The sequence below is a fragment of the Harpia harpyja genome, chromosome 2 (genome assembly GCF_026419915.1).
Source record: "Harpia harpyja isolate bHarHar1 chromosome 2, bHarHar1 primary haplotype, whole genome shotgun sequence".
In the NCBI taxonomy this organism is placed as follows: Eukaryota; Metazoa; Chordata; class Aves; order Accipitriformes; family Accipitridae; genus Harpia; species Harpia harpyja.
In genome coordinates, this window is record NC_068941.1 from 60,929,339 (window position 1) to 60,951,829 (window position 22,491).

Consider the following 22,491-nt stretch of genomic DNA (forward strand, 5'->3'; position numbering starts at 1 on the left):
CTTTATATAGCTCATGCTTCATGTTCTTAAATCTGCAATAAACTGTGAAAACACTATGAAACTCTTTTTTCTGAGAAAAAATATGAAGTCGCAAAAAACTTGTAGCTAACAATCCACGTCAATGGACAGATGTAAAGAATGTGCAATCTATAATATAATTACAAAAAGGAGTGGGTATACTTCATTGATGATTAGTACTTTGTGTACTTAACTCATTTCAAAGAAATTTGAGACAATGCCAGGAAGAAATAAACTACATAAAAGTAATTTATCAACATGATATATTTTTCTTTATTTTGGATGACATGTGAAGGTCAAACAGCAAAGAAAATAAAGTCTTGATATACAACCTTATCATCTGACATAAAGGGGAAAAAGATGGTAGTTTACCATTCAAAACGGCACCTATGACTGATTTAGAGCAATGCCTGGATCATCGGCTAATGCAATTCAGCACAGCTCCACTTATTTCAGTGGAGCTATGCCAGCTATGGCTAAGCACAGATCAGCCTTTTTGTGTGTGAAGTAACAATATGCATGTACTAACAGTCAAAGCAATGTTGTGGCAGTTCCCATTTCTCCAAAAGAGAAGTAAGGATGTTATGAAACCCTGCTATGCGTTTCTGGGTTATTGTACTAATTTTTTCCATTAAATGTATGGAAAACGCAAGAGAGAAGATATGTTAAAATTCCGTTACTTTTCCAATGAATGAAAGATTTGCTAAAACTGACTGTTAAGCAGGCACTGACTTTAACTGTTGGTTTTCAATACAAATGCAAGCACTGAATAGATAGCCAACTTTATACTTTTACATTCATAAATAAAATAGTCATTGGAAATCGCATTTTTGTGCCTTAATAAAACCCATCTTGCCTCTGTGTTAGCCATGAATGACTTAATTAAACAAAGTTTGCGTGACTTCTTGGCTTTGTCATAAAATCTTTAATTTTGTTGAGATTTTTTTTCCTCATACACATATACATTGAATTCCCTATATGTGTTGTTATGCAGTATTTAATTATATTATCGTAAATACTGAAGATGATGACAATGGGTTTCACCACAGTGAGAAAAACTGTTCACTATGCAGCTAGTCCAGGTGCAGACGTGAAGCGAGATCTATCTTTTTTTAATTATTATTATTATTATTTAGGAAAGCTGCCTATGGCATTTTGAAGCCCTGTTCTCATTGCTCAGCTTCCCTGTTCTGCATTACTCTTCTCTGCCTGCAGTCACTGCTACCCGACAGGGTCCGAACATGAGCTCTGTTCAATATGGCAGCTACAGACAGGTTTATTACCTGTCCTGACTTGCAGCCACACAAAAATTACTGAGCTAGATTTGAGAGCGGAGCTCTGACCATGGGAACTCGACCTGCCCCAAATGCTGGTGATTTAGAGTAGACCTGCAGGAGCAACATGGAAAGGAATTAACTTCAACTGAGACAAAAAATGGTGCCTCTAGATTGCAGTTCAATATGATTAGATTGCTGTACTTGCTGTAAAGAGATTAATCCTATACATGTTGCCTTAAAAATTCCCAGGTAGTGTCACCATAACTCCCACTGTACTACAATGAATGTAAGATAAGCAAGGCTAGATATATCAAGCTTATTTTAACTACAGTGCATTTTCTACCACTCTTATCAGTGACAATATCATATATTGATGTTTTTCTTTTAAGTAGAATTAAGCTCAGTTGAATCACCTTTGTATGTGTAAACATACATCATTATTCTGTGCAACCAACCCAGATTTCCTATGTTATTTTAGCTTGAAATAAAATTCTGCCAAACAGAAATCCTAACTGACTGTTCAGAGCTACTGTCACTCCTGCAGGGTAACCACGCTTATTCTTTACCCCAATGATAATATTGAATGAAGTCCTAGTTTTTTTCCAGAGAGTTTTCTGGTGGGCCAGTCACTCTGTTCCTTGCAGGTTCCAGGTTGGGAGGCGAAGAGACATCTCAAGCCACCCCAACCTGTGTGGCACAAGGATAGCCTCATTGCAGGTTCAGCTTAGGGCACACAAATAACTGCTGGGCATGGCCAGACACAGTGCTTGTCATGGCCATGGACATTTCAGAAGTGCTAATCCCTGCTCAGAGTAGTCATGCAAAAACTAGGGTCTGGACCTGGAAGATGCTGGTAAAAGGCTTTGACGTAGTCTTTTAGCACACTGTGCGGTGCTGTACTGTGTGCCTGGTAGCACTCACATCCACGGAAGGCTTGCAGTCTGTCCAGTGCTTTCCAATTCCAGCCTTATCTGCATATGGGAATCTAACACACATCTTAAATTTCTCCTACTTCTTCCCTCTCCATCAAGCACCCATTTAACGCTAAAGTAAAAATACAGTACCACCTACTGGTGGAGATACTGTTTGCACTGATGGTTTTCCAGTCACCACGCCACATTGGGGTCCATTGTGCTTCAATTCCCTGTAACACCAGTCTACACAAAAGAGTATTAAATAAGCCAGGAGCCCTGGAGCCTTCTCAGCTACAGCACTTCTGACTTGACATTCACTGCTGAATTGCATCAGCGCTAGAAAAGACAGCACAGTATTTGCAGAAAATAAGCCTGCCAAAACTGTGTTCCCAATCCAAACACCCATCTGTGTACACAGCTACAACACAGTAAGCTGAAAAGCAACGTTGTGCCATTAAAACCTGCTTATTTATAAATAAATATATACATATAATGTATCTAGTGTTTTGGTTATGGGTGTCTGAAACTAGAGGTAGCTTTAATAGGATTGAGAAGAATTACAGATGATGACAAAGCAAGATACAAAAATAGATTAAAGTTGCCCTACTGAAACAATAATCCATTAGTGCAGTCATTCTTCCATCAGTCAAGGTTACTTCACTGGAATATGGCCTGAAAGGAAAAATATCAGTGAAAAAGTATTGATGCTAAACTAATGTAATTGTCAATGAAGTCAATGACAACTAGGTAATAGGCTTTTAAAGGAGGGCAAAATTGAGATCACTGTGTTGAGCTCACCCAGAACTTGTCCTGCAAACTTCTTTGCAGGTATGTGAGGTCCTGGCCACTGTCAGACAAGGAACTGGTCTGGCCCAGTGGGACTCATCTTCCTCTGTTTGAGGACTTCTTTGAAAAACTCCATGGTAAAACAGATAAGAAAAAATAAGTTAGAGTTGCTTTACAGGACTGCTTATTTTAAAAGAAAATTACTGTTTTCCACCACAGTGAAAAGGTGTATCATCTCCTTTGTAGTTCATACTGGCTTGAGAGACACAACATATACTTGCCTGGCTTGGTTGGTCATCTAAAACTTTTGGACAAAAGTATGCACCAAATGCAGGAGTTCACAAGTACTTTGATGTTCATGTGACACACAACAAGGCATATGTCCCAGACACTCAGTGCCACCACATAGTCACAAAATCACTGCTCAGCATTGAACATTGAGACCTTTCAGACTGCAAACCAGGCAAAACCCCATGAGAATGACAGAGGTAAAACTGATCCTGATTCAATGCTAGCTGGATGCAGTGATCTTCTGAGATTGCTTTCATATCTGTGATTTTAGGATAGGAATTGTATTTCAGCCCTTCAAAAACAACAGTGAAACATATGCCAGAACTTAGAAGATTATTCACTTCTTTGTCCATTTGTTATGTTGGTTACCTTACTGTAGATTTGTATATCTGGGTTCCACTGTGCATAATGTTATGCATTTCCTTGTTGCTCATTACTGTTTTATTTAAAACATTTTTTATTCTTTAAATTTCAAATGTGTATTCTCTTTCCTAGAAAATGGACTGACTGTCTTGAGGGTTAGAAAGTCGTAGCAGCAGATGTGTCTAATTTGTTTCTCTGGTCAGGAGGCTGACCTGTGATTCTGAGCATCATTTGGGGTTTGTGATTAAATCTACAACGTGTCAATCCACTTATGAATGACCACTCAGTCACCTGGGCTGCAAAATTTAAGTTGGTTCATATGAATGCCAGTGGCACTGCTTCTTCCTGCTCTTGGTTAAGGAAACAAATCTGTCTTAATCCTGGGGTCCCAGGGGCTGGACTGCTTTCCTGGATTCTGCTTGTTGTGAAGCAAAGTTAAAAAGTAATTCAGAAACTTTAGCTATGTCTCAGCTGTGACAGAGATACCATTTCAAATTTGAACATTCACTCTTTTTGCTGCTTTGCACTCTTTTTTCTGCACTGGATTTCATGCTCAGCAATGCCTTTTTTTTTTTTTCCAAAATGGGCCATGTAAAATGTGCCAGATATTAAAAAATCAATCACTCAAGCTCCTGAGAACTTAATTTTCCTCATTCTCATGGAACCCAGCAGTGAAACGAGAAAGCTGAGGTATGCAAATACCTCAACATCTTCTCTTTCAAAGTACACTAGGATGCTCTTGGGGCTTTCTTGATTGCGTGGCCACTGCAGACGAACCCTTGCACATTTCTAATGGAGGAGGGCTGCAGCTACTTTACAAACCATTTTGCAAAGTCATAATCCATACCAAACTTGAAGATTAGTTCAGTGTCTTAAAACTTCATCATCGTGGCATTTTCCACTAAATATATATTCACAATTCATAGGCTTTTTTAAGCATCAAAACAGGAATGTAAAAGTTATGTTAGGTTAGTTAAGAACTTTCAGTAGTTTAAAATGGTATTTTCTATTATTCAGGAATATGATAAACACATTAAGATAAAAAGGAAATTTCCATTTATGGTGTTTTATCTGTTCTAGTAAAGACCTGTTACTACAGTAACAGCATCTGCAATATTAAGAAAACAGGACAGCAGACAATACTGAATATATAGTCATTTACAATAATATTTTTTTTAGTTTCAAGGCAGAGTGCACTCCAATATTTGTCTCTTCTTGTGCGTGTTGATACAGCTAGTAAGCTTCTGCTCAGGTGAGGGATAATAGTGACTGCCACTGTCACTTTCATCTCTCTCTAAATCTCAAAATCCATCACTAGCTCAAGGAAATCCTCTTCTAATATCCATGTCCTTTCCTGGGAATAATTCAGAGAACTGCACATGGGACTGTCTGGTTGAGAAATTGATCAATAAGGGATTTATGTATGAAATGTTGATTATATTTAGCTTTTCATGGTGGCTCTGCTTATGTAGTAAGGAAACGTCACTGATTTAAAGGACTGAAATCGCTATTGGAAGCAGCAGATTACATTCCCAAGGTAAGCATGCACACTGATGAAACTGCTTATTGCAGAACTGCTAAGGACTCTTTTTGCATTAGAAAAGAGAGATTTTGTTGTAACACACTGCAGATTTTAACGTTAATGAAGATTTATTGCTGCTTTTTGTAAAGAAAAAAAGTAGATCTTTACATGACACCAAATTCTGTTCCAGGATATCCTTACTTGAAGCATTTTCTCTCTAAAAATAGTGACTAGAGAAGTGAATATGGTGGGTCAGTAAGAAAGTGAGAAATAGGTAAAACAAAAGAGTAGAAGAGATGGAAGCTGATCTTCCATTCACTACAGACCTGTAAAAGGATAATACTGCCTTCACTTTCTTGCAGCCCTAGAGATTTTGATGTATAGTAATTAATATAATGGTTGAAAACTCAGTTGTTTATAATATGTCAGATTTAAAAATCCAAGATAGTAAAAGCAAACTATTTGTGATGATACAGTAAAAACAATATGGTAAAAATGTAAAATATCTCTAAAGCAAGCATTTATCTGTATTACCTTTCAAACTTACTACCTAAATATGATACTGTGAATATGAACATTGGGCTATTAATATGAAAGCAGTGTAACAATTTGTGACAATGTATCAGTTTAAGAAAAATATGTGTGACTACAGAATAGGAAACATGGTCGTGATAAAATTTAGTAAAAACCATCTGAAATATTTTCTGAAAAATCTCTATAATACAATTTAAAAAATACATTAAGGTGGGTTCTGGACCCATTGATTTTAACAGGATATTTTCTACTGTTCCCAGTGTCAGGGTTTTGCCACACAAATGCTGTAACCAGGTGACCACAGTCCCTAATCCACTAGCAATTAGCATTTCTGTGTCTTAGACTCAAGAATTTCAAAACTCCCCACAATTTGCTTTGAGACTAATGGAATTTGAAGATATTCTTGTGCTACATGTCCTGACTGATTGACAAGGGAAACAACCTGGTGCAGCAGTCACCTGAGCCTGACACTCAGATTCAGTATTTTGAGACTACAGGGTAATAAATACTTCCAATTTCTATGCGACTTAATGCTTCCAGTGCCTCAGTAAGATGAAATCTCCAGTCCTGCCCCAAATGGCAGCCCCTCTTTCCCAGCAAGTCCTATGCAAGGCTGCCACGGCTCCTTCAGCAGAACACAAAGCACCCCACAGTGGTTCCACTTACAATAGACACTAACAGAGCCAGAGGAATCTGTTTATTTGCAAAAATGCACAGAAAACCCTCTTTGCCTGAAGAATAGGGGAATGTAGAGGACATCATAGATTTTTCCCCGATCTCCAGGCTATGTAGTCTGGATGGGTGTGGATTTTTGGACATGTCCTATTTTACCATACTTATCATCTTTAACATCTAGTACATCTGCAAATTAGTAAGTCTGAATAGCACAAAGTCAACAATGGGGTTTTTTGCTCTTGAAACTGAAGAAGACTCAATGAGCAAAGATAAACATGAAAAACAAGGGCCTATGTAGAAATGCTGGTACTGGGAGTCCTAATGTGAAGCGACTGGTTCACCCACTCGGGTGGAAGAATCATTTCCCTTGAGATGAATGTATTGGCATTTGTCTGGTGCTGAGTGTTTAGAAGTGGTTGGACACAGCTTTATTTTGCACCATTATTTGTGAGCTCTGTGGACTCCAGTGTGGCTCCGTGGAGGATATAGGTTAAATCAGGATGGAATTTTGTGTGCCAGCATTAGCAGAGCTTTCAGAGCACTTGTAAGCAGACATAAAGCTGCTTAATTCAACCTGGCATACTTTCAATCTCCACACTTTCAAACACGGTTTATCCTTGGAGTAAGTCAGTGGAAACCCTGTTACAGCTTTAAGGCTCCTGGTGAATCTAACCTAATGTTTACTATGTCTTAGAAATTTAGAATCTTTTTATGAGACATCTTAGACCTGATCCTTGCTCTTAAGCATTTAAAGACTGACCAGCAATGTTGGACTATATTTAGGACTATCGATGGAAGGAAACATCTTAATCTTCGATCTTCATCTTTCTGTTTTGTAGAATGTTGTATATTGCTGTATTATTTTTTTGCACCATGTGTCATTCATTCATGTCTGGTGACTGCTGGAAATACAGGTTTCCTCTCCTATTTCCTGTACAGGAATATTTTTAGTTTCACTGACTAATAAGGAAAGTCAGGTAAGTCTGGCAGTAATGTGGCAGCTGTATCATCCTGCTTCTCTTTTGCAGTGTGTTTGACTACAGAATGGAAGTACTTTCTTTAAGACTGATTTATTCTATGGCATTTGACATCACTTATTAGTGATACAGCCACTCATTTGTCAATTTGTGGCTTACAGGCATCTCTATACTCCGATTTCACATGCACAGGGATATTGTTACTGCAGTGGGTAGCATCTATTTTATAATCCTATCTAAATGGCCCTGTCAAGAGCAGATCACACTTGTAGACACAATTCATGCCTGAAGAGTTGGCAGTCTCACTGATGCCAAGATATAACTGACAAAATTGTAAGAACAGTGGCAAAAAGTGAGAGCAGAAGTTAATTACTCTGGTGCTGGAAAGACTGTGCACTAGAATGCACTACATCAGTTATGTACGTGGTTTAACCCCAGCCAGCAACTAAGTAAGTACCCAGCAGCTGCTCACTTACTCCCCCCGCCACCCCCAGTGGGATGGGTGAATAGGATCGGTTAAAAAAAATAAAACTCGTGGGTTGAGATAAGAACAGTTTAATAGAACAGAAAGGAAGAAACTAATAATGATAATAATAACAATAATAAAATGACAATAATAATAATAAAAGGATTGGAATATACAAGTGATGCACAATGCAATTGCTCACCACCTGCCGACTGATGCCCAGTTAGTCCCTGAGCAGCAATTCCCCCCAGCCCCACTCCCCCCAGTTTATATACTAGATGTGATGTCACATAGTATGGAATACCCTGTTGGCTGCATCCCCTCCCAATGTCTTGTACCCCTCCAGCCTTCTTGCTGGCTGGGCATGAGAAGCTGAAAAATCCTTGACTTAGTCTAAACATTCCTAGCAACAACGGAAAATATCAGTGTGTTATCAACATTCTTCTCATACTGAACCCAAAACATAGCACTATAGCAGCTGCTAGGAAGACAATTAACTCTATCCCAGCCAAAACCAGGACAGTTCTCTACAACATTTCCAAATTTTTAATATTGAAATGAACAAAACAGACATGAACAGCCACTAACATTTCTATTGAGGTGTTTATATACTATGTGCTATATGAGTAAGGAGACTCTGCTACACCAGTCTTAACTTCTTAGTTACAGAACCTACTCTTTGCTCTCAACAGAGTATAACTTTCAGGTATCAGACATACTGAGATTTCTTTGGACGTACAACAAGTATATGCTTCCTAGTCTGGTTTTCAGGATGTCACCTGTGCATGAATCTGTTTATCCATCTTGATACAATGTTTTGAGCCTTTGGTTCAAACCCTGATGAAACACCGGTAGACATTTCTAACACAATTGTCTAAATATGTTCAAAGTATGTGATTAGGCTCAGGAGAAAGACCTAAATCAATGCTTCCTCTAAGAGAGAGGTGTGTTGAACATTTTCTTTAGCAGCAGTTGCCTGGTCATTCAGCACACTGAAGCACCCACAGTGCCCTTTCTTGTCTGGTGGGAATGTCATGGGAGACAATAAACTGAAAATACTTTTGTTGGTTTTGGGTGAAGAAAGCATATAAAGGATTCATCTCAAAAAAAAAAAAAATTGCTTGTAACTTCTGCTAGTTGTGAAATTACTTGATCCTTTTTAAATCAGTCTTCCTCAATTACCCAAGGTAAGACAAACTTGACCATGAAGGTAGGAGTGATTGAGACCCATCACTCCCATACAATTGTTCCTAGCGTGGTAGTGCAAGACATGAGTGAGGACCATGGACCGATGGACAAAGGGGAAAACAGGTATGTCAAATTTACTGTTTTGTGTCTGTTTGGGTTTTTTCCTTTGATAATTTGTGTAGGATTAACTAAGCACAGATACTTGCCATCATCTAATTTTTCTTCACTCCCTCTCAATAAATTAAGTTTTTAAGATTGTGATATATTGCTTATTGTAAATATTTAGGAGATTAAAATCTGTGCTCTTTCAGTTTCCTTAGATAACTTAGCCCATGATTAAAATGGTGAGAAACAGTCTGTGACAATTTAGATATTAAATGGTTTTTTGTATTTCAGCAGATATCATATAACTGTGTTGTTTTGCTGTTCCCCAGGCAAGGGTATCTACCCGGTGCACTTGCACACTACAATATTAACAACAATAGTAACAAAGACGAGTAAGTATTTTTGCCATTTCATAAAATGAGAGTACTGCAATATTGGTTGTTTGAGCAGCAATGAAGAATAAAGATATATATCTAATCATGTCTTTATAAACAGTTATGTCATTCAAGTAATCCCAAAAGACACTGCACGTACATTTTAAATTCAGGCACATCAATTATGATGATCATTCTTAATACTAAAGTTATTGGTATTATACCTATTAATTTAAAATAAAAGTAGTTCTATGTGAGTACAATAAGCAAAACAGTTTTTGAAGGCCAAACACCTAAGTATAATGTTACCCTTACCGAATTCACATGATTCGAATAAATAAATGTGGAAGCAAGGGCTATATGCATCCCCTGAGCCTATCATATTTTTCTTTTCCTTAGAGAGGAGAAGAAAAAGAAAAAAGAAAAGAAGAGGTAAGACAAAGAGTAATAATACTACTATTTCTAAGACACTTAATTTCTTTCCAAATATGTTATAACTTAGTCTGTAACAACTGAAAATGTAAATTTGTTTCTTAGCAAGTCAGAAAAAAAAAAGGATGGAGAAACACAAAAGAACAAGGAAAAAAAGGAGAAAAACAAAAATAAAGATAAGTCCAAGAAGAAAGAAAATAAAGAAGAGTAAGTATTTTTCATTCAGATCCTGCTATGTTAGTCGAATAAAATTGCTTTTGATGTAAAACCAAATCCATTCACAGACATCCTGTAAACAAGATGCCTATACTCTAGTGAATGAGTTTACAGACTGCTGTTCTCCCTAGAGTAGAGATGTTTTGATTTAACTTCATATGTGGACAACAGAAATATGCATGCATGGAATTGACCTGAAAAAATAGATCAATAAAAATCTCCTTTGGATTCTGATTATCCAATATCTTTTGGATAACACCCTGTAGCAAAAGATGTGCCAGCATAAAGCAATCTCTTCCACACATAAGGGCACCTACAAGCAAGTAAACTCTTCTATGATCTAAAAGTTCTTGCTTTACCTTTTGCTTGGTAAATTCATAACTTTCTGGCCAAGGAAGAGAAACTTAAAATAGTGCATTACGAACTTGTGTTGTATGATTTCATGTTCTTTGGTTTCTTTATGTAAACTATGACAATGTTTTATCTTTCTCAGAGGTAGACTTTTCCCAGTGAGAAAGGCAGGGTTTAGCTCACTTGTTTAAACATTAGTAGTCACATAATCATTTGATTTTTTGAAAGATGATCAAATCAATTATCAGACAAGACAGTTAATTGGGTAGGAAAAAAATTTTAAAAAGGTTGAAATTACATGTGCCACTATAAACTGAAGTAGCACTGCCAAGCTGATTTTGCTCAGCAAAATTTAGATTCTAAAGCTTGCACTGCAAGTCACACCTAACAAGCAGCTTCATGTTCTCCATGCATTCAAGCAAGGAAGCTTAACTTTAATAAAGACTATTTATTCTACGATAACAATTTCTGGAATGCTTCATTCCTCAAAAATTGTTAGGTGTATTTTAAGTGTCTCATTAAATCTCCTTTTTTTTCCTGCCTACCACTTAGGAAGAAGAAAGATATTTACATTATTGATCCAGCAGGAAATATGTATTACAACTGGTTGTTTTGCATCACAATGCCTGTCATGTACAACTGGACCATGATTATTGCTAGGTGATGTACTCCTTTAATGACTATATAAAACTTCTGGCAAATCGTAATATCCTTAAATAAATAAAAAAATACTTTATTCATCATTGATTTAATGCAAGTATTTAATTTTCAGTGCACAGTAATTTACATCTGTCTTTTCCTATTCAGAGCCTGTTTTGATGAGCTTCAGCATGACTACTTAGTGGTATGGTTCATTGTTGATTACATTTCTGATGCCATCTATGTTGCTGACATGTTTGTACGGACAAGAACAGGTAAGTATATTCAATGAGTAATTATTCCTCTTCATATATTTGTGTCAGGTGGTTTAAAATATTCAGAATACTACTACTCTTATTACCTGGGTACCCTTGATGAAGTGCAACAGTGAAAAAGACATTGAGATAGATCTCTGAAAGACTATAGTCTGTGACCTGTAAAAATAAGAGAAACTCTGATGTATTACTCAAAAAATACATAAAGCCTGAGGTAAGCTAGGCATGAGGTAAGCTAGATAGAAGCTGTTCTGCCTGCAGCTGACTCAACAAGACAAAATAAACATGCAATGTGGCCAAGTGCGGATCAGGGGTTCTGAAAAATTAGCACCTAAATCTGGATTTTGTATTTAAGGAGATTCAAGTATTCACTTGATTTTCAAGACCATTGAGCAAGCAAGACATCCAATTAACTTCAGCTGCAACTGTTTCTTTTAAAATCTTATCCTACATCCAGAGCTATTGAGTAGATACCTCAATATGGAACTGAAATTCCCATGTTCAAATACTTTCCCTCATTAATCACCCTTCCTATATCCTGCAGATTTTTTTTGGGGGGGGGGGGGTGTCAGATGTTCACCATAGTGGAAAAGTGGAGGGAAAGAATCAGAGCTAGAAATGTTTAATTTTCAAAGCTGTTTAGTTTAGCTCAAGCTGAACCATATAGCACTAAGTTGAATATTTGGAAATAAGAAATTGCTGATTAAAAAGTAAGAGAAGTTATGTACCATCTGGAATTTGCACCCAAAATATTTTTCAAAGTAGATTTGGATTGACATTAAACACAACACAGTTGAAGTCATAACATTTTTTATTACTTACAATTTGATTTTAGGTTACCTGGAGCAAGGTCTTCTGGTGAAAGAAGAAGAAAAGCTTCAAGAGAAATATAAGACATCTTTGCAATTCAAATTAGATTTTCTGTCAATCATACCAACTGATCTCTTATACTTTAAGTTAGGACTGAATTACCCAGAATTAAGAATAAACAGACTACTCAGAGTAGCTCGGATGTTTGAATTTTTCCAGCGAACAGAAACAAGGACAAACTACCCAAATATCTTCAGGATCTCTAACCTTGTCATGTACATTGTGATTATTATTCACTGGAACGCCTGTGTGTACTACTCGATCTCGAAAGCCATTGGATTTGGGGCTGACACATGGGTCTATCCCAACACCTCTGATCCGGAATTTGCCCGTCTGACTAGAAAGTATGTCTACAGTCTCTACTGGTCTACACTGACCTTGACTACTATTGGTGAAACACCCCCTCCTGTAAGAGATTCTGAGTATTTCTTTGTGGTCATTGACTTCTTGGTTGGAGTATTGATTTTCGCTACCATTGTTGGTAACGTGGGCTCTATGATCTCCAACATGAATGCTGCCAGGGCAGAGTTTCAAGCAAGGATTGATGCTATCAAGCAGTATATGCACTTTCGGAATGTGAGTAAAGACATGGAAAAAAGAGTTATAAAGTGGTTTGACTACCTGTGGACAAACAAAAAGGCTGTGGATGAAAGGGAAGTCTTGAAGTATCTGCCAGATAAACTAAGAGCAGAGATCGCAATTAATGTTCACCTGGAAACGCTAAAAAAAGTTCGGATTTTTGCAGACTGTGAAGCTGGTCTGTTGGTTGAACTGGTTTTGAAACTCCAGCCGCAAGTATACAGTCCTGGAGATTATATTTGCAGAAAAGGAGATATTGGACGAGAGATGTACATTATCAAAGAAGGCAAGCTGGCAGTGGTCGCTGATGATGGAATTACCCAATTTGTGGTCCTAAGTGATGGCAGCTATTTTGGAGAAATCAGCATTCTTAATATCAAGGGTAGCAAAGCTGGCAATCGAAGAACAGCCAATATTAGAAGTATTGGATACTCGGACTTGTTTTGTCTGTCTAAAGATGATCTCATGGAGGCTTTGACAGAATATCCAGATGCAAAGGCTATGCTGGAAGAAAAAGGCAAGCAAATCTTAATGAAGGACGGGTTGCTGGACATTGAAGTTGCAAATTTAGGAAGCGATCCTAGAGATCTGGAAGAGAAGGTCACCTACATGGAAAGAGCAATGGACAGATTACAAACAAAGTTTGCCAGGTTGTTGGCTGAGTATGAAGCTGCACAACAGAAACTGAAAAAAAGACTTACACAAATCGAGAAAATATTGAAGCCAGTTATAGAGCAAGAATTCACAGACTTAGAAGAAACAGATCCATCCACAGATAAACCTGGAGTGTCAAAAGCGGAATAAAACACTGGAGGTTGCCAATAAGACTTAGGGTCAAACCCTGCACAGGGCTGAATACACTCATTTCTAATCTTCGTAGGACCTGGCTATTAATTACAAAAAATTATTTGTTGAGGTAATGTCACTAATTTCCTACAAGCAGCACATATTTGGAAGGTTTCAGGAAGAAAAAGAAGAATCGAGACTGAGGATGGAAGATAACACCTTGCTCTTGCACAAACAGGTGGCATTATCTGCTAATGCGTTATGTACTCATTATGTAACACTGCTCTACGGCAAATGCATTAAATCTTTATAGAGTCATATACTGGCAAATACTGAAAGTTTTGCTGACTATTTTAAAATAATTTCTTTGTGTCTACTTATGGAAAGAAGGAAAGGTTTGGTAACAATTATATTATTTGAAGTCAATATAGGCATGAACCATGACATTGAATTTGTGTATAAACAAACACGTAATATCTATGGATTAACATAAGATTAATTAAGTATGGGATATTATATAAAAAATTAGGTATATCTACAATGCAGATGTGAGTACTGAAGGCTGTAAGATTAGGAAAATATTATTACTTCATTGGGTCCACCTTGGCTGATTTCTTGAAATGTACGCGGGCAGTTTTAAATGGTCCTTTTGGGGGGATATTACATGCAAAGACGGGAATAGAAAGGGGGGAAAATACAACTTCTTGCAAGCATCAGTATGACAAATATGGATGGCTCAAAATCTAGCTGTTCTTCCTGCAATAATAACAAATAAGTAATATTGAAGACTGTTCTGCTCCATGTAATCATATGGCTGCTGATCATGGACTATCAAGCTTCTAAGATCTGTGGTTAAAAATTTTTATATCCCTAATGTGACAGTTGTGGATGCTGGCAGAGTGCAAGGGGCAGACTTGACAGAAAGAGGCCAAACTCTCCCTACAGCGTCTTTTGCAGCTGCTGTTGGGGAAAGAATACAACGACTAAATAGATCATTTTTTTCATTGATAGGGTATTTCTTTCTTCTGTTTTTAACTACTACTAAGTAAAATCTACTGTGTCATATGTCAGATACATTTTCAATTGCTTTAAGAAGCATTATCTCCTTGGATTTTTTCCCTAATTCATGTCTTTTTCCATTGGCAAAAATTGATTTTATTAGTTGTGGTCTCAGCTGGGTATTTTCAGCTGGGTATTTTAAATAGACTTTGACTTAATGTTGGAAAAGTTTGATGACAGGGAGCGAAGAAAGGAACTGCAAGGAGAGAATGGATAATTCTGTATTTAGGGCAATTTGATTATCCTGGGCAATTGGACTGCCACGCTTAAAAAATACATACGTAAATGTTACTGTCACTTGGCAATATCTCTAGTACTTTCATTCTTCTCCTTAATAAGATGGAGATATTATAAATTGGCTCTTTTTAAAGTGCATGCATTTCTGGTTGTTTTATTTTTATGTAATGTTGATAGGCTTCCAGAATGCCAGAGATCTATAAAAAACTCCTGATTTCACTGCAAAGGTTAAATGTTATGAAGTAATTAATGCATAGGATATATATGGAACAACAAGGATAACTGTAAAATGAAACGGCTGTTCATTCACTATTGATCCTGCGCTTTGAATGACAAATGGCATAATGTGCTGGTGAGGGGAAAGAGTATGCCATCATTCCATTAAAGATTCTATTAGTGCACACAAGAACAAGCGTTATTCTGGCATTTAACTATATTGTGAATGTTGGACTTTGCAATCGGCATTCCTCCAATTCAGGTCTTGAATATAATTTGTAGTCTGTGTGGCAGCAGCATCCTGTAGGGCTGCGTCATATTTCACTAGGCACTTAGGAAGCACTTTTCTCCTTTGTTGAAGAGTTTAAGACTTTGTATTAGAGAAGTTTGTGCTATGATAATGAGTTTTAATTAATAAAGACAGAGATCTACTGTTAATATTTTTTCTTTTATTGATCCTTCAGTCTACGACACAAGTTGTAGTCACTAGCTGCCTCTTTCTTGAGAATAAAAACTCTTTGATTTAAAACACTTCAAAATAAAACAGAAAACCAGAATTGACCTCCAGTAGTTTACTTACTATTTTCATACTCTTTATGATTGGAAACCTTGTATTATTTTACTTTTATAAGCATGTATTTGCTGAAAAAACCCGCTAAGTGCAGAGTTCCCTCCTGGCACAAGACAGAACATAAGTGCTATAAGGAAATGTCAGTAAAACTAAAACTATTCAACCTGCACTTATCTGTCAGAACATTTCAGGAGGCACACAGATTCCTCAACATGTATTTCTGTGCAGCAAAACCTTCTGGATATACTTCAGTAAAGTTTCTAACCATGCTTTGTGGCCGATTTTTAACTCTCATACTCTGAAGAGGAGCTGTGAAGAAAACACAAGTAAAAGCTGTGGGAACAGCTGCCAGAAAGTTACTCTGGAGAAAAGGAGGCTGAGGGGAGACCTTATCACTCTCTACAACTACCTGAAAGGAGGTTGTAGCAAGGTGGGGGGGTTGGTCTCTTCTCCCAAGTAACAAGCAATAGGACGAGAGGAAACGGCCTCAAGCTGTGGCAGGGGAGGTTTCGATTGGGTATTAGGAAAAATTTCTTCACTGAACTGGTTGTCAAGCATTGGAACAGGGTGCCCGGGGAAGTGGTTGGGCCACCATCCCTGGAAGTATTTAAAAGACGTGTAGATGTGGTGTTCAGGGACGTGGTTTAGTGGTGGACTCGGCAGAGTTAGGTTAATGGTTGGAGTGGATGATCTTAAGGGTCTTTTCCAACTGAAAAGATTCTGTGAAAGACAGCTGAAGCCATCGCTTCTGTGGCCAGAGCGGCAGGCAAAAAGAAATTCAAGCATTAAGTAATAAAGAGACCCCACCCTGGGCACCAGCAAACAATTTTCTGATTACCCAGCGCTGAACGAGCTCCCGGCGGGCACCGCGGCCCCTCTCCACAGAGGACCTCAGGCACCCCGCTGCACTCTGTGCCCCGCTGCACGCTGGGTGTTGGAGTCCACCAGCCGCCGCCTCCGCCCGCGCGGGGAGCGCTGGGAGCTGTAGTCGCGCTGCCGCGGGAGCTCACCTCACCGGCGTCCCCGCCGCCTCCACCGCCGCTTCCGGGCGGAGGGGCCGGGCCGGGCCGGGCCGGGCGGGAGGGCTCGCCTGGGGCGGCTTCAGCCGGGGGTGTGAGGAGGGGTCGGCGTCCCTCCGCCGTCCTTCGCTCGCTGGCGGCGGAGACATGGAGGCGCCCTGGCGCCAGGGCGGCCGGGGCCGGGGCCGCGCCAGGAGCGGGGACGGGCTCGCCGCCCGCGCTGGGGCGGCCGCCCGGCCCCCGGCCCCGAGGGCCCGCGGCGGTGCCTGCGTTGCGGCCGCGGGGAGCAGCGGCGAGGGGGCCAGCGGTGAGTGTCGCGTCCTCCCCCCTTCCCCGGCCCGGCCGGGGGCTGCGGGGTCCTGGGCTGGGGAGCCGGCTGTGGCCCGGAGCCCAGCCGGGCCTCGGGGAGCCCCTGCGAATGCCCGGGTCGGGGCTGTCCCCGGCGTCGTGGGGAAGGGAGGCGGGCGGGGGGCCCTCGCGTGGCCGGCGGGCCCCGGCCCCGCTCCCTTGCTGCTGGGCGGCAGCGAGCCGGCGTTTGGCCGTGCGCCGTCTCCTGCCTGCGGGTCCCTTCTGGGGGCAAGCGCGGAGGCCTAGGGCAGCGGCTGGGGGCTCGGGGCTGCGTCCTCCCCAGGGTGCACAGTCGGTGCCCTTCGAGCAGAAGAGTGCAAGGGTGAAGTAATGGATGAAGCAGCCGTTTGTCAGTACGGTTGGAAGTGCTGAGGAGGGTGCTGCCCACTAGGGACAAACGTTAGGTAGCCTGGTCGGTGTGTCACATTGCCCCGCTGCGGGGAAGGCGCGGGCTTTGCCACGCACGGGGCTGCTGTGAGTGCAAGGCAGTACTCACGAAACACTTCCCAGGTATTTCGCCAAATATTGAGCTCTTTTAAGTGGCAGCGTAGTTTCTGAAGGAAAGCCTTAAAACTTGACCAAACCCCAGGAAATGTATTGCGTGCAACAGTCTGATATGGAAAACTAGGAGGTACTTTTAAGACCTGTGGTTTGTTGAAGACTTTTATATTTCCGTGGTGTGTTATCCTAAAGGCGCTTTGGTTTATTATGAACTCGGTTATGTTATATAATTTTTTTTGTCCATGTGAGAATCTTCCTCTATTTCACATGCAATAACTTCTTAAAAAGCTTATGTTAAAATACACTGTCACTTTTAACGTTGCCAGTTATAGAAATAGCGTGAACCCACTATTGCAATGAAGAGTTGTTGGATGGAGGGAGATCAATAAAAGTCATAATTTAAAAAGTAGCAAATGCTGGGAGAGGTACCTGTAGGGTATCAGCAAATTATAACAATTAGTCTTGTCAAGAATTGCCTGATTTTTTTAATTTCTATTTTTTTCTTCCTCATGCTGTGAAAGTTGTGTTTGCGTGTGGCGTGTTTGTTTTTTTTTTAAATATCATTTTAGTAAAGCTGCGTTATAGATGTATGTATTCTAGTATATTTGGTTGGATTTGTCACCAGTAATTGACAGATAGTAAGTTCTGCTGTGAATTTTATGGATAATGCACAGATAAGAAGAAAATGCAATTTATATCTTCTTGTGTGGTATTGAAAATGTAGCGACATACTGCCCTTAAAAACAGAAAATCAGCAAGCTCTCTAAAGAAAAGGACAGTTGAAAGTATGTAGAACTGAATGTGGTGTTACGATTAACTGTCATGGTATTAATCATCATTAATCTGTTCTCTTAATAGAATTATCTTCACAGAGGAAATTTGATGAAATTAAGAAGGCTAATCAGGCTGCAGCAAAAAAGCTAGTTGAAGACCAATTTAGCTCCTCATCTGAAGATGATGATGAAGATGCTGAAGTAAAACAAGGAAAGATTTTGGCCAAAACATTTACCATTTACACCAGCCAAACTGGTAAGTTTTTTTCATTTATTGACTTTCATTTCAGTATGATAGCATAAACAAGGTTGTAGTGTTGCCTGTATATTAGAGTTTTTCCATAATTGGAGGGAAAGCACTTTATTCTGATGTCTTGTATTAAAAATATTTGTTCCCAGCAATGCATGCTGGCAGTACTACTTGCCTTTTTATGCAGAATCGATGGTATGGGTTTGAAACTGTCTTAAGTACTTCTAATAATGTGGTTTTGTAATAATATATGACTGGCCTCTCTTCAGAGAAAAAAAAAATATACTTTTGCAGCAGTCTCAACATGTACAAAATAGCAGATCAAACATTACTGATTGCTTTAAAAATCTTTATACATTAAAGATGGAGATGCAAGTGAACTGGAACGTACAAGACAGTACATGAATGAAGCTTTTCAGTCAGGGGCTATGACATGTCTGATCTGCATTGCTTCAGTTAAAAGGAACCAAGCTGTGAGTATTTTACAGTAGTCTTTTAGAATAAAGCAAATATAACTGAGTAACTTTTGTTTAATTATATTACTAAGGTAATTCTTGGGATCAGTAGTTTTAAAATGAGAGTACTAAATGCGACATTCAGCATCTTTGGGTTTTTCAAACACTTGAGGAAATAAGTGCTTATATATTCGTAGCTTGTAATCAGAATATGTGTTTTGTGACATACGTTTGTTACTGTAATGTAAATAGGTTTTTTTAAATTTTAGAGAGTAGCAGATGAAAAAAAGAAGTGCAGGAAGGCCAGTGCTTGCACTGAAGTGTTCCATAAGCCTTGGAACTATGTTGTAGCAATCACCAAAGCAAGAAATACTAGGAAGTTAGGAAATATTATTGTTAGATTTATAGTGAGGGAGCCAAGATAAACTTTGCTACTACAAACGCAGATCAGGGGAAAGAGAAGGATGGCATGTCTAAGAAGATTGTCTTATTTCATATAGGTGTATTTTTCGTGGGAGAGATTTCAGGATAAATCTTTTTCACTTTTATTGTTATGTATCAACTTCCCTTTGACATTGACAGGTCCAACACTGTTTCTGTTACAATTACTTGAATCAAATACATGTTTGCAACTTAACTTCTTATGCTGAATGTACATGGAGTACAAGTATCCAATGAAACTGTAGGCATTAACTTTTTTTTAGAAAGAAATGCAGTATGTTTTGTATGAATTCTTAACATGTTTCATACATAATTTTTTGAATCTTAACATATGTGTTTAGCTAGATTTTAAAGTTATGTGTCTCTTGATAGAGTTAATTTCATCTCAGCAGAAGTGAGATGGTTTGGCAACTTGGAAGTCGTCTTTTATAACTCAGTGGTTTGTTAGTTATCTTGAATCTGTAAAGTTTTGGTCAAGTGTGTGTGTGTGTTTACTTAACGTCTCCTGTTTAGCTTTAGTTCTGGGAAGTTAGTTACCATACTTTCAGAAACTTATGTAATTGACTTTGTCCTCTATAAGTTAATGGGGAAATTCTCCTTGTTTTCACAGTATAATTTTATAACAATGTCATAAGTTATTAAAAAAATAAAGAAATTAAAACTTACATTTTCTGCATTTCTCTTGCCAAATTGTTTTAGTCATTCTAAGCTGACAATTTAAGACATCAATATGTGGAAAGTACCAAAGTCATAAAACTGGATTTCTGTTACTTAAACTGCTTTTCAGCAGCAGGCTGATATTCTAAGCGAAGGATTGTGATTTCACTCCAGAACTGCCAAAGAGAAGTACACTGTGAACAAGAACATAAAGGTTTAGTGATGGAGACAGGATACTGCAAAATCAACTGCCTCTTAAACACATTTCCTTTTAATTCTGTTCCATTTTATATCTGTCTTGCTCTTTGAACAAAAGACACTAGGTTGAAAGCCACACTTCTAATCAAATCTTTTTCTTACTAGCACTGTATGTAAATCCTAATGTTTGAAAGGGGGAAGAAGTCTTTTTAGTACTTCTACTACAAAGATGTCTAGAGACCTGGAGTATGGGACGGAGAGAGAGGTGGAGGGAGAGCTTGTTTAGTCTGGTAGAGAGAAGGCTAAGGGATGATATGATTGCAGCCTCGGTCTGCTTGAAGTTGTGAAGGTGGCTAAAGCCACAGTCATCTTTGTGGTGACAGGTGGTGTAATAAGGGGCAATGGCACAAACTGGTGCTTGGGAGGTGCAGTTTGTGTACTAGGAAGGTAGTACAACACTTGGAGTAGGTTCCCCAGGATCGTTGTGGAGTCCCCATCCTTCAGGATTGTTCAACTTTGCTAGGCAAAGCTGTGACTGAACTGAGCTAAGTTGGCAATAGTCGTACTTTGGGCACAAGGCTGTGCTACATGACCTCCAACAACATGTTTAAATCAACGTTTCTGTGATTATATGAGTATTTTGGGCTTCATAAGCCTTGGCAAAAACTTCCCACAGGAGCAGGAAAAAAGATTATAGGTATGAATCTGTAACAGTAAAAATGCCTCTATTAATCTAACAATAGGTATAATCTATCTTTGGAAACCCATTTTTTAAATGGAAAAATAGCAAGCTTGTATTTCTTTAGATATTACAGATGTTTGTCGATGGAAAAAGAAAGAAGCCTAATATAAAGCAATTGGCACTTATATCTGCTCTTTAGGTTTGGAGCTGTTGTGGATGCTTTTGTATTTTTCACCTGGTGTGTATCCAGAAGTGGGCCAAGGACAGCCTTTTCCTTGTGTCTTCTCCTTTGACAGATGACGATTTTGGGAAGAAAGATTATCCCTGGCCATGGTGAGCTCTTCATGGTACATTTACAAAGATACTTTATTGTGAAAAATATGTGAACTGGAGTTACTTTAGAAAGGAATGGTACTTGTAAATGACATGCACACCAAAAAAAAAGTTTAGAAGGCTGACTTTTCTATTGCTTTTTTGAATTATTTTTAAGTTTTCATTAACATGATTCAGGAATATTTCACAGTGATATTAAAAACCTGCTGCATCAAATTTGTTTTAACTTCTGAGAAGGTAACTTATCCATCATGTGTCTCAGGTTCTAATATTTATTTCTGAATGGCTTTACATATTTGTCACTTTTAAAATTGGCACCATGAAATAAATAAATTAAAACAGTTCTAAAATAGCAAGGTTTAGGTATTGTGTGGTTGGTTTTTTTTTTTGGTTTTTTTTTTTTTTTTAGTCTCTGTATAACTTGAGCATTAAAGCCAGTCTTACAGTTTTACATGAGACTGTATAAAGAAGAAGGTAATATTGTGGTGGCATGAATAATGAAGCTTGCTTTTTCAGTAGGTTTGTGTCTGAAAGTTCAGTCAAGGTTTCTCTGTGCATGTTTGTTCTATGCTTTATTTGCCCACCTACTTTCATGTGGAAACTTGTAGTAGTATCTTTGATACACAGTCCTCTCTCAAATTTGGTTGAAAGTGCCTGGTGGATTCAAGAGCGCTGTTAATGTGGGATCTCAGAGAGCAGGTTTGCTTAGGAAGTAAGGTATAGAATTGTTGGCTGGCAGTGTCTCAAGTTGATAATGCCTATTCTACTACAAACTAGTTTTGTGTTTAAGCATAATGTTTATAATGAAAAAAATTCAAGGCGAATGGTATTTTATTTGACATTTAAGCACATGATAAAACCGTGCAGTTACTATGGAGAAGTGGTTTATGGCCTGTAATGTATTATATAAGGGTAAATTGACATTTTATTTGATGAAAATGAGTATGTAGGTCTTTATTCTTCTCTGAGGAGGAGCTCCTTGTCTGCTGTCTTTTCTCAGTGTAGCCAGAAATAGGAGCTGCTTTGTTTCTCCTTCCTTGTGTTGCCTCCCTTGTCCATGGCCTGCACCTGAAAGCCTTTAGGGCCTGTGACACTAACAAGTTCCAGACCTTT

The 22,491-nt window shown here is 38.7% G+C and overlaps 2 protein-coding genes across 4 annotated transcripts in view; both read left to right on the forward strand.

The window, feature by feature from the left end:
• Positions 1 to 4,976: 4,976 nt before the first annotated feature.
• On the forward strand, positions 4,977 to 15,070 carry CNGA1 (cyclic nucleotide gated channel subunit alpha 1). 3 transcript variants are annotated; one of them, XM_052780129.1, is made up of 9 exons: positions 4,977 to 5,186; positions 7,320 to 7,357; positions 9,011 to 9,134; positions 9,446 to 9,508; positions 9,890 to 9,922; positions 10,028 to 10,129; positions 11,042 to 11,149; positions 11,297 to 11,403; positions 12,239 to 15,070. In XM_052780129.1, the coding sequence occupies exons 3-9, from the start codon at positions 9,028 to 9,030 to the stop codon at positions 13,654 to 13,656; spliced, it is 1,938 nt and encodes a 645-aa protein (XP_052636089.1). In that variant the 5' UTR covers positions 4,977 to 5,186; positions 7,320 to 7,357; positions 9,011 to 9,027; the 3' UTR covers positions 13,657 to 15,070. The 3 variants fall into 3 exon arrangements, with proteins under 3 accessions (XP_052636089.1, XP_052636088.1, XP_052636087.1); XM_052780128.1 differs by lacking the exon at positions 7,320 to 7,357 and having other exon boundaries at positions 8,992 to 9,134; XM_052780127.1 differs by lacking the exon at positions 7,320 to 7,357.
• A 1,669-nt stretch (positions 15,071 to 16,739) lies between these two features.
• The window catches only part of NFXL1 (nuclear transcription factor, X-box binding like 1), a 50,301-nt gene continuing 44,549 nt past the window's right edge, over positions 16,740 to 22,491 (forward strand). Inside the window, exons 1-4 of the mRNA XM_052780130.1 lie at positions 16,740 to 17,047; positions 18,448 to 18,618; positions 18,976 to 19,085; positions 21,245 to 21,378. Coding sequence (XP_052636090.1) covers positions 16,888 to 17,047; positions 18,448 to 18,618; positions 18,976 to 19,085; positions 21,245 to 21,378 — 575 coding nt within the window. The 5' untranslated portion in view covers positions 16,740 to 16,887. The remainder of the gene's footprint in view (positions 17,048 to 18,447; positions 18,619 to 18,975; positions 19,086 to 21,244; positions 21,379 to 22,491) is intronic.